Genomic DNA, 12079 nt, shown 5'->3' on the forward strand with positions numbered 1-12079 from the left:
ATGTGTGTATGTGCGTATGTGTGTGCGTTTGAAGTTACCGGCTACGTCAAACTCGATCTCCAGCGTGAGCTGAGCCGTGATGGACGAGTCTCTGAGCAGCTGATTGGTTTCTTCTAGAGTCGAGTCTTCAGTGGGAACTCCATTTATGGACAAAATCCTGTCACCAATCTGCAGGATGCCACACCTACACACACACACACACACACAGACACACACTGTGTATGAGTATAATAGTCAGCCCGGGTCCTCCAGACCGTATCGTTAGCCGTCACCTCTCCGCCGGGCTGTCGGGGTCGATGTAGGCGATGAGCGGCGGCGAGGAGAGCGTTTCCGTGGCGAACACGCCGCCCTGCAGCTGCAGGCCGAACCCCATGACGCCGTCGCCTAGCAACGTGACCTCCGTGGTTTCCGTGTGTACGACCTGACCGGCGAGGCCGACGGTGCTGGAGGCCAGAGACACTGAGGGGAGACAGGGATTTAAGGGAGTTGAGTCTTATGATGCGTTACACCTCTGTGACGTGAGAGACGTCAGAGAACCAGAGAGCTGCAGTCAGAGGTCAGAGGTCAGACTCACAGGAGCTCTTGAAGTCCTTCTTCTTGCCTTTCCTCCTCATCAGCGTGCCCCTTGGGCTTGTGGGATACATGTTCCGGGGCAGCGTGCTCATGTTGAGGGACGAGAGGCTGTAGGCCGACATGGAGCCAGGAGAGAACGAGTGGCTCAGAGCTGCAGAGAGAGAGAGAGACCATGAGGATGAGGATCATGAGGTATAAAATATCACAGCCCAGGGGAGGAGAGACAAAAAGAGGGGGCCACAACGTACGAGGGTTGTTTGTATGGCGGTTGTGCGATCTGGCAGCTGATTGGTCGGGGTGATACGTGTTGTAGTGGTAGGGGGGGAGGATGGGGGCGGAGCCTCCGGTCTCCCAGGGAAGGGTGCGGGGACTACGCTGCACCTTGACTGCGCACACGCACACACACACACACACACATACAGAGGAGGGGGATGGGGTTAAGACAGGAGGAAAGGTCAGAGGTCAGGTGGCTGCTTTGTAAAAGATGAAAACTCGTCGAAATCTCAAGACACACCTCTTTAGACTCTACCTCGACTAAAACACTAGCAAACCGTAGCTAACAAATGGTAGCACTTAAACTGGACTTATAATGGCACTTTTCTATAACATGTTTTGAAACTGCTTATTTGATGAAAATTGTACTTTCTTGTTTCTTGTTCTTCTGAGTTTGTATCTGTGTGGAAATGCACTTATTGTACGTCGCTTTGGATAAGCGTGTGATGTCATGTAATGACATCTTAGTTATGTCTTTTATCATTTATCAGTGTCCTGATGCTTTCAGGGCTGGTTTGCAACATTATCTGGAGAATTAATTTAATGTGAGAGCTTATATATACATGCTGTGGTGCGTTCAGGGCCAGTCGGGGCTGTTCTTTAGTGTTTATACCGTGCTGTGGTGCGTTCAGGGCCGGTCGGGCCTGGTGTTGAGGAAGGATCTCCATGCGGACGGTCTGACAGGAGGCAGAAAGCAGCTGAGTGGCTTCGGCCAGAGAACAAAACTCCATCGACTTGCCGTCCACAGACAGGATGTGATCTCCTGCATGAAGAGCTCCACATCTACACAGAGAAGAAGAGGAAGAAGAAGAAGAAGAAGAAGAAGAAGAAGAAGAAGAAGAAGAAGAGAGTTCCTGCCGTCAGGTACGGAAGCAAAGAGATGACTTGACTGTCAAATGGATTAGATAAACTTGGACATTATTCATTGAACAGATGTTTAAGTCTTGAAATGTTCAAATGTATTTTGAATTGACTTCAATAATGTTAATGCAGGTAGCAACTTTAAAAAATAAAACGTCAAAACTACTTTTTCCAATTATATTTAAGTAATGTAATGAAATACATCAAAATATGTGAAAAACTAATGTACTAATATGGAAGTTTACATAAAGTCCTTCATGGGCTTCTATATCCTGAGAGGTGTCGGTGGTCATTGGTCAGGGGTCAGAGGTCAGGCTACCTGTCCGCTATGCTGGCCGGTTTGACCTTGTCGATGACGATGACCTGCTTGCTGCAGAACATGGAGGTGGACAGGGCCACGCCCAGACTGGAGCCCGTTGCCTTGGCGACCTCCACCAGCAGCGGCCCTGACGCCGTGGCAACGGAATCTGACGAGAGGAACAACAAAGATAAACAAGTTCAGAGGCTTTTTAATTAAAGGTTCAGTCAGTCAGGTGACTGGAGTGCCCCCCCCCCTCCCCCCAGGGCCCGAGATGCAGCAGAGGGAGTAAACTGACCCATCACTGAGACGTCGTACTCCAGGAGCAGCGTGGCTTCCTGCCCGCACTGCTTCAGGATGCTCATGGCCTCCGACAGCGTGCTGCCGTGGAGACGGATCCCGTCGATGCTTAGCAACCGGTCGCCGGGCTTCACGGTTCCTTCCCTGGAGATGCAGAGGGAGAGAGGACGCGTTTCAGGTGCTACAGAAGCTCCCGAGGGACACAAAGCCCCTCCAGGTGAGACGGAGAGGGCAGAGGTCACGCACCTGTCAGCCGGGCCGCCGGGCCTGATGGTTGTTATGACGATCGGGCGTGACTTGTTCCTGTCTTCACGGGCTCCACCTGCACAGACACACACACACACACACACAGCCATGTGTTTATCATCTCTCACACACACACACACACACACACTAAGCTCCACCCACCTCTGATGACGAAGCCGAAGCTGTTTCCATCTTTGTGAAGCGTGACTTCTACGTTCTTGAACATAACCCCTGACCCCTGGACCGCTGCAACACAGCAACACATCAGCATGACCTCTGACCTCCGGATAACGCTCCTAACCCACCGCTGTCCTTCTTACAGAACAAAGTCTCAGTAGTGAAGAATGGATGGACCTCTGAGATGTAATACAGTAAAAACTAGACAAGAAGAAGAAGGTAGCAGAACATAGAAATGCCTCAAATCTGCACCTGAGTGTACCACTACCTGCACTACTTCTACTACCTGCACTAGTACTACTACCTGCACTACTTCTACTACCTGCACTACTTCTACTACCTGCACTACTTCTACTACCTGCACTAGTACTACTACCTGCACTAGTACTACTACCTGCACTAGTACTACTACCTGCACTACTTCTACTACCTGCACTACTTCTACTACCTGCACTAGTACTACTACCTGCACTACTTCTACTACCTGCACTACTTCTACTACCTTACTACCTGCACGAGTACTACTACCTGCACTAGTACTACTACCTGCACTACTTCTACTACCTGCACTAGTACTACTACCTGCACTACTTCTACTACCTGCACTAGTACTACTACCTGCACTACTTCTACTACCTGCACTACTTCTACTACCTTACTACCTGCACTAGTACCACTACCTGCACTACTTCTACTACCTGCACTACTTCTACTACCTTACTACCTGCACTAGTACCACTACCTGCACTACTTCTACTACCTGCACTACTTCTACTACCTGCACTAGTACTACTACTACCTGCACTACTTCTACTACCTACACTACTTCTACTACCTTACTACCTGCACTAGTACTACTACCTGCACTAGTACCACTACCTGCTCTAGTACTACCCTGCACTAGTACCACTACCTGCTCTAGTACTACCCTGCACTAGTACCACTACCTGCACTACTTCTACTACCTGCACTACTTCTACTACCTGCACTAGTAACACTACCTGCACTAGTACCACTACCTGCTCTAGTACTACCCTGCACTAGTACCACTACCTGCACTACTTCTACTACCTGCACTACTTCTACTACCTGCACTAGTAACACTACCTGCACTAGTACCACTACCTGCTCTAGTACTACCCTGCACTAGTACCACTACCTGCACTACTTCTACTCCCTGCACTACTTCTACTACCTGCACTACTTCTACTACCTGCACTACTTCTACTACCTGCACTAGTAACACTACCTGCACTAGTACCACTACCTGCTCTAGTACTACCCTGCACTAGTACCACTACCTGCACTACTTCTACTCCCTGCACTAGTACTACTACCTGCACTACTTCTACTACCTGCACTACTTCTACTACCTGCACTACTTCTACTGCCTGCACTAGTAACACTACCTGCACTAGTACCACTACCTGCTCTAGTACTACCCTGCACTAGTACCACTACCTACACTACTTCTACTACCTGCACTAGTACTACTACCTGCACTACTTCTACTACCTGCTCTACTTCTACTACCTGCACTAGTACCACTACCTGCTCTAGTACTACCCTGCACTAGTACCACTACCTACACTACTTCTACTCCCTGCACTAGTACTACTACCTGCACTACTTCTACTACCTGCACTAGTACTACTCCCTGCACTAGTAGTACTTACAGAGCGGCGGCAGCTCGAACTCGACCTCCAGGACGACTCGCTCCCCCACGTTCTTCAGCAGACTGATGATCTCGTCGTGTCTGAACTTTGACAAATTGATGCCGTTAACAGCTCGGATGTAGTCGCCCACGTTCAGCTGGTCGCTCCTACAGGAAGACACACACACACACACACACACACACACACACACACACACACACACACACACACACACACACACACGCACACACACACACACGCACACACACACACACACACACACACGCACGCACGCACACACACACGTACAAACGTCAATGTCATCCATCAATCAATATGTGCGTATCCACACAGTGGAGGTGGAGGTCCTCCTTTGACGATGCATCGAGGATGGTGCTCACCTGGCGGCGATGCCTCCCTGACGTAGGTTGGAAACCCGAGGCTTCCCGTCTTTGTCGATGCCGCCCGACACCGTCAGGCCGAGCGTCGTCCCCTCCTTCTTCATCAGCTCCACCACCGAGCACCCCCGAAACTCATCTACGTCACACACACAAGTCTGAGACACACTTCAGCTCCACCTCAACACCACATCTACTCCATCTCTTCTACACCTTTATTGCCTTTCTAGTCCATCTGCACTCTACCTCCACACCCCATCTCCATGTCTACTCCATCTCACCTCCATCTCTACACCACATCTACTCCACCTCTCCTCCATCTCTACTCCACCTTGCCTCCACATCTACTCCACCTCTCCGCACTCTGACTTCCTGGTTTTGTCCCGACAGAAAACAAAATAAGAAATCTTAAGGGAGGCGGAAGTGAAGTCGTCCTCTGTTCTGTCCATCAATATTTCATCAGACAGCTGAAATATTGAAGAGCATGAGACGGAGGAGGAGACGAAGGAGAGGGGGGAGAGAGGAGAGGGGAGGAGGGAGAGGAGAAGGGGGAGAGGAGAGGGGGGAGAGGAGAAGGGGGAGAGGGAGGAGGGAGGAGGGAGGAGAGGAGAGGAGGAAGAGGAGAAGGGGGAGAGGAGAAGGGGGAGAGGAGAGGGAGGGGAGGGAGGAGAGGGGGGAGAGGAGAGGGGGGAGAGGAGAAGGGGGAGAGGAGAGGGAGGGGAGGAGAAGGGGGAGAGGGAGGAGGGAGGAGGGAGGAGAGGAGAGGGGGGAGAGGAGAAGGGGAGGAGAGGAGAAGGGGGGAGAGGAGAGGGGGAGGAGGGAGGAGAGGATTCCAGAGCCGACCTGGAATTCAACTGATGAAACACATGGTGGATCCTTTGAAATGTCGTATTTAATATTAATCGAGCTTCGTTCATTCAAAGATCCTCTTTTCTAAAACATCACATCTGACTCTGAGAAAAGAGAAAGACCTTCTGCTCTCCTCACATGACAGGATATGGTTCTGCTACGAGGGCCAGGAGGAGGTCTACAACACCTAAGACTGGTTCCTAAGCTCCACCAGTTGAAGTGGCTCTGAACCTTCTGTGAGGCTCCAATAACTGATGAAGGTGGATCTTGAAGGAGATACCTGGGATGCTCTGCCTCCTGATGGCCAGCGCTCCATCTGGGGGTCTCGACCCGGCGGAGTGTTTGGTGTACGGCCCTTCATCTGGAAGACAAATAAGATACACATGATTCTGAATTCCCTCGTCCTCAAAGTTCTTCTGAATCTCAAAAATTTGACTGGTGGGAAGTTCTCCCAGTTCCCCTCTCTGGTTGTGAGGTTCTGGTCATCTGTATCACTGGTTCTGATGGCTGCAGACCAGTCCTCTAAAGCCTGAAACATTCTCGGTTTCGAAGCTGCCGATTCTTTTCAAAACACCTCTAGTACAATGTTGACCTTTGCTCAAGCGATCAATAGCTTTTCTCCTGACCTCTTGACCCTTTGATCTCTTCCACAGTAGATTAAGGATATTAAAAACAGCACAAAATACAGAAGAACGGTTTCCTGGCAGCGTACTGGTCCAGAGGAGGTTCTGTTCCTGTGGAGGCCAGCGGACTGCAGCGGAACCGATGGAGTCCTTTCATGTCGTCGTGCTTTGTTCTAATCTGCACACACACACACACACACACACACACACACACACACCATAGCTAACTGGAGATAAACGCTGAGCCTCCTCCACATGTAGGACAGCAGCATCTCGGTGTCTCCAGTACACACTGTACACACAAAGTACTGCTACATACTACACAATGTGCTGGGTTATATAATAACAATCTGAACCGTGTTGATGAGCAACAATGTAGAAGTATTAATACCACACAGTAAGAAATATTATGTGACTGTAAAAGTACTGCAAAACACACTTTTACAAGTTAGTAATACCAGAAAGTAAAACATATTTAGTGCTTATAAAAGTATTAGAGAAGTGAAGTGGTAATGTTAGAGAACCTTTTGGTTAGTTAGTGTACACAGAGTATTCCGACTGTGCATGTTGTACTATTATATGTTCTACCAGTATGTGGTGTGTTATGTACACTAAACATCTTTTAGCAGACAACATCACAGGATATAAAGATGACGGTTTAAATAATGCTTTAATGGACCAAACCAAAAGATTAAAGCCTTTATCAAGATTAGTATCATGGAGTAATAACTACGGACTGTTAACATTTATATTTACCTACTTTAATTAAAATTAAAATGACAATGAAGTATTTGTGTACAAACTGTCAAAGTACATACAAATGAAACAACTAAATCTAAACGATTTATCAATTTTGACAAATTCCAAACAAACAGGAAGCACAAAGAAATACACTAAACAAAGTACTCTACAGTACAAACGTGAGGTACTTTTCTGTACTTCTGTACACCCATTTCCTGCTGCTTTGAACTTCTATCTCATACGTATTACTGTACTACATCTCATACTTATTACTGTACTACTTCTCATAGGTACATCTCATACTTATTACTGTACTACTTCTCATACTTATTACTGTACTACTTCTCAGAGGTGCATATCATACTTATTACTGTACTACATCTCATACTTATTACTGTACTACTTCTCAGAGGTACATCTCATACTTATTACTGTACTACTTCTCATAGGTACATCTCATACTTATTACTGTACTACTTCTCAGAGGTACATCTCATACGTATTACTGTACTACATCTCATACTTATTACTGTACTACTTCTCAGAGGTACATCTCATACGTATTACTGTACTACATCTCATACTTATTACTGTACTACTTCTCATACTTATTACTGTACTACTTCTCAGAGGTACATCTCATATATATTACTGTACTACTTCTCATACTTATTACTGTACTACTTCTCATACTTATTACTGTACTAATTCTCATAGGTACATCTCATACGTATTACTGTACTACTTCTCATAGGTACATCTCATACTTATTACTGTACTACTTCTCATAGGTACATCTCATACTTATTACTGTACTACTTCTCAGAGGTACATCTCATACGTATTACTGTACTACATCTCATACTTATTACTGTACTACTTCTCAGAGGTACATCTCATACTTATTACTGTACTACTTCTCATACTTATTACTGTACTACTTCTCAGAGGTGCATATCATACTTATTACTGTACTACTTCTCAGAGGTACATCTCATACGTATTACTGTACTACATCTCAGATGTGCATATCATACTTATTACTGTACTACTTCTCATAGGTACATCTCATACTTATTACTGTACTACTTCTCATACTTATTACTGTACTACTTCTCATAGGTACATCTCATACTTATTACTGTACTACTTCTCATACTTATTACTGTACTACTTCTCAGAGGTGCATATCATACTTATTACTGTACTACATCTCATACTTATTACTGTACTACTTCTCAGAGGTACATCTCATACTTATTACTGTACTACTTCTCATAGGTACATCTCATACTTATTACTGTACTACTTCTCAGAGGTACATCTCATACGTATTACTGTACTACATCTCATACTTATTACTGTACTACTTCTCAGAGGTACATCTCATACGTATTACTGTACTACATCTCATACTTATTACTGTACTACTTCTCATACTTATTACTGTACTACTTCTCAGAGGTGCATATCATACTTATTACTGTACTACTTCTCAGAGGTACATCTCATACGTATTACTGTACTACATCTCAGAGGTGCATATCATACTTATTACTGTACTACTTCTCATAGGTACATCTCATACTTATTACTGTACTACTTCTCATACTTATTACTGTACTACTTCTCATAGGTACATCTCATACTTATTACTGTACTACTTCTCATACTTATTACTGTACTACTTCTCAGAGGTGCATATCATACTTATTACTGTACTACTTCTCATAGGTACATCTCATACTTATTACTGTACTACTTCTCATACTTATTACTGTACTACTTCTCATAGGTACATCTCATACTTATTACTGTACTACTTCTCATACTTATTACTGTACTACTTCTCAGAGGTGCATATCATACTTATTACTGTACTACATCTCATATGTACATCTTCTACATCATAAACACCTGAAGCTTCAGACCCTATTAACACACTGCAGGAAAAGTCCATTCACCAAAATAAGATGCAACGGCTCTCTCTCCAAAATCCATCAGGAACACACACACACAGACACACACACACACACACACACACACACACACACAGCTGCTTTAGTCATAAACAACCAGCTCCCTCTCTGTTCAATGTCAGTAGTTTACACCAAATGTCACTCGACAGTCTCTCTCTCTCTCTCACACACACACACACACACACACACACACACACACACACACACACACACACACACACACAGACACACAGACACACACACACACACACAGTGTAACCCATGCAAACATGCTCAGCTCTCTCTCTCCATCCCCATGTCTCTCTACCTTTGTTCACCCTGCGCAGGATTTGGCAGCGACATTTAAACGACACAGCGATCATGGTGAAGCGTCGCCTCGCCTCCCCCCCACCGCCATGCAGCTACACCTCCTCCACCTCCTCCTCTGTGAGCGGAGAGTGATGGACGACCTCCTCAAACCGAAGCCATCACAGAGACGCTTCCTGAGGCTCGGCAGACGAGAGAGAGAGAGAGAGAGAGAGAGAGAGAGAGAGAGAGAGAGAGAGAGAGAGAGAGAGAGAGAGAGAGAGAGAGAGAGCGCTGCAGATGTGAAGCTCCTCCACAAAATGAGGCAGCAGAGGAGGAGGGGGGCAGAGTATGCGCAGATGGTAGGATGAAGAGGAGGGAGGAGGAGGAGGAGGAGGGAGGAGGGTTTCTGTGCAGCTGGATGAAGGAAAGGAATGAAGGACAGTGCAATGAATGGGAAGAAAGGGGGGAGTGTTAGGAATAAATTGGAGGGGGGGGATTAGATACAAAGGAGAGAAGAAGAAGGAGAAGGGAAAGGAATTGTAAAAAGTGGAAAGAGGTAAAATAAAATAAAAATATATAGATAAATGATAGGGGACAAAATAAAGATGGAGGTCTAGTGAGACAAAAAGGAACTACAGAAAGAGAAAGGAAGGAAGGAAAAGAGAAAGGAAGGGAGGTGAGGATGTGAAGGTAGGAAAGGAGGAACCAGCATTCCATAATCTGTTTGTCTGGAAACTACAACATTACCCATAATGCAATGCAAAACATTTCATCTCCCTGTCAGAAGGTAAACCTGATGACGTCATTGTGGCGCCATAGTTGCAGAGACAGTACACAAGTGACTTCTAGGATGTAATATCAAATAGTAAAAAGTACTTTGATGTATTAACAAGTTCAAGAGATTATATCAAGAATCCATACAGTACTAGTAGAAGGGGGGCGTGTCCTAATTCAGCAGGTAGTGAAGTGGTTTGAAATGTGGGTCAGTGTCCCAGCAGGAGATTACTCACTGGATTAATGTATGTGTGTGTGTGTGTGTGTGTGTGTGTGTGTGTGTGTGTGCTAAAGGTATTAACAGACATACTATAACTGCATGAAAATACAGGTCAACATGCTGCGAGTTAAACACATCTGTCTCTATGGGGGAGGGGCACACTGATTATCCCCCCCCCTCACTGTAAAGCAGGTTCAGTTCTGAGGTGACCTCTGTGCTGCCCCCTGCTGGTCTCTCACGTATCAGCTGCTCTGAGTCTCTGTCGCCCCCCCCTGGAGACCACATGTAGCACCGCAGACAGTACTCCACATACTACTGTGAATACTACTACTACTACTACTACACCGAGCAATACAACTTCTATACGTTGTCTACACAACAATCGCTTCTACAAGAACCACTGCAACCAGAACCAGACAAACCCCACGTGGACCCAGAGGAACCAGAACCAGATAAACCCCATTTAGAGGTGTTAACAGGAGATTAATCAATAGTTAATAAAACATGTACTACTGTTACTGTTCACCTACTTCTATGACAACTAGTACTTCCTGTTTATAGTTAAAGTCATCCGGTGTGTACATTAGCTACAATAACACACACACACACACACACACACACACACACACAGCGGATGCTGCTGTTACCGTGGCAACGGGATGATGAATAATTGAGGGGAAGAGAGCGACCCCGCACCGTACAAAGAGGGATTTGGAGAAATGAAAGGGGGTGTTCACACACACACGCACACACACACACACACACACGCACACACACACACACACACACACACACGCACACACACACGCATCACCATCATAGATTCCAGCGTTTGAAAATGATCAAACCCGTCAAACACTGGATGAGGAAGCAAGATGGCGCCCTCGGTACCAGCAGGACCAGCAGAACCAGCAGTTAACCAGTCAGACAAGTACATTCCTGTTCAATGACTTTGTGTCATCAAGGACCTTTACTTCTATCCGTTCTACTTCTTTGTGTTGTTTATTATTGTTGTTGTTGATTCGTATGTTTGCAGAGCACAAACCATGTGTGTCTGTGTGTGACTTACACACATGGCTTTGAGTTGCTGTGACATCTCCTTACATAAGCGCACGCACACACACACACACACACACACGCACACACACACACTGTGTGATGGCGATAATCACACTGTTGCACCTTTAATTGGAGGTTGTCAGGGCTGGTGTGAGATGAGCAGACGGCTCTGTAATCAACCAGGAGGCCTTTGTGTACTCTGTGTACAAGTACACATTCTTTTACTGTGGTTGTGTATTCTCCTCCTCGTCAACAAGCTCCGTGAACACACTGAACACAACAGCGTCGATACTAAACCAGCACCAGAGACCACCAACACCAGGAGCTCATGCTCCTGTTTCGTTGGTTTGGGAAGTTCAGAGAAGAAGAGAAGCGTTTGTTCCAAGTCATTAATCATGGGGGGGGGGGGGGGTTCTTTAGTTGAACATCCCTCAAACATGTTGACTAATCCTAAATAGGTCGTTCTCTCATTATGGGCCAAACAAAAGAAATTTAAATATGGTTGAAAAACGTTTTCTGTCTTACTTATTGTTACCAGCATGAGGAGGAGATTTATCCCCCCCCTGCCCCCCTCCCCCGCCCCCCCCCCTTCTTTAATCTCCATCATGTTGAACACGAGCAGATTTGCAAATGAAGCCCTTATTTAAAGCATTAATTAGCAGCATGTCGACACATGAATACTGAACTCCATGATGCTGCATCCAGTAATGAGCCGGGGGGGGCGAAGGAGAAGCTGAGGGGGGGGGGGGGGGGGGCAGGCCTCCA

General features: G+C 46.1%; 1 protein-coding gene across 3 annotated transcripts in view; it reads right to left on the reverse strand.

Annotated features, from left to right (window-relative positions):
* Window positions 1–12079, reverse strand: part of grip1 (glutamate receptor interacting protein 1) — a 33958-nt gene that overhangs the window by 11509 nt on the left and 10370 nt on the right. For 2 of the 3 annotated variants that reach the window (XM_037460851.2, XM_037460849.2), the window contains exons 2-13: window positions 5911–5991; window positions 4785–4920; window positions 4405–4550; window positions 2714–2797; window positions 2552–2627; window positions 2304–2449; window positions 2027–2174; window positions 1460–1629; window positions 822–959; window positions 575–724; window positions 273–459; window positions 39–184 (exon numbers count right to left, since the gene is read on the reverse strand). In XM_037460851.2, the coding sequence (XP_037316748.1) occupies window positions 39–184; window positions 273–459; window positions 575–724; window positions 822–959; window positions 1460–1629; window positions 2027–2174; window positions 2304–2449; window positions 2552–2627; window positions 2714–2797; window positions 4405–4550; window positions 4785–4920; window positions 5911–5991 (1608 nt within the window). Of the gene's footprint in view, window positions 1–38; window positions 185–272; window positions 460–574; window positions 725–821; window positions 960–1459; window positions 1630–2026; window positions 2175–2303; window positions 2450–2551; window positions 2628–2713; window positions 2798–4404; window positions 4551–4784; window positions 4921–5910; window positions 5992–9280; window positions 9515–12079 lie in introns of those variants that run through there. The other variant, XM_037460850.2, reaches the window with a different exon arrangement.

Source organism: Pungitius pungitius, chromosome 2 (genome assembly GCF_949316345.1).
Source record: "Pungitius pungitius chromosome 2, fPunPun2.1, whole genome shotgun sequence".
NCBI lineage: Eukaryota > Metazoa > Chordata > Actinopteri > Perciformes > Gasterosteidae > Pungitius > Pungitius pungitius.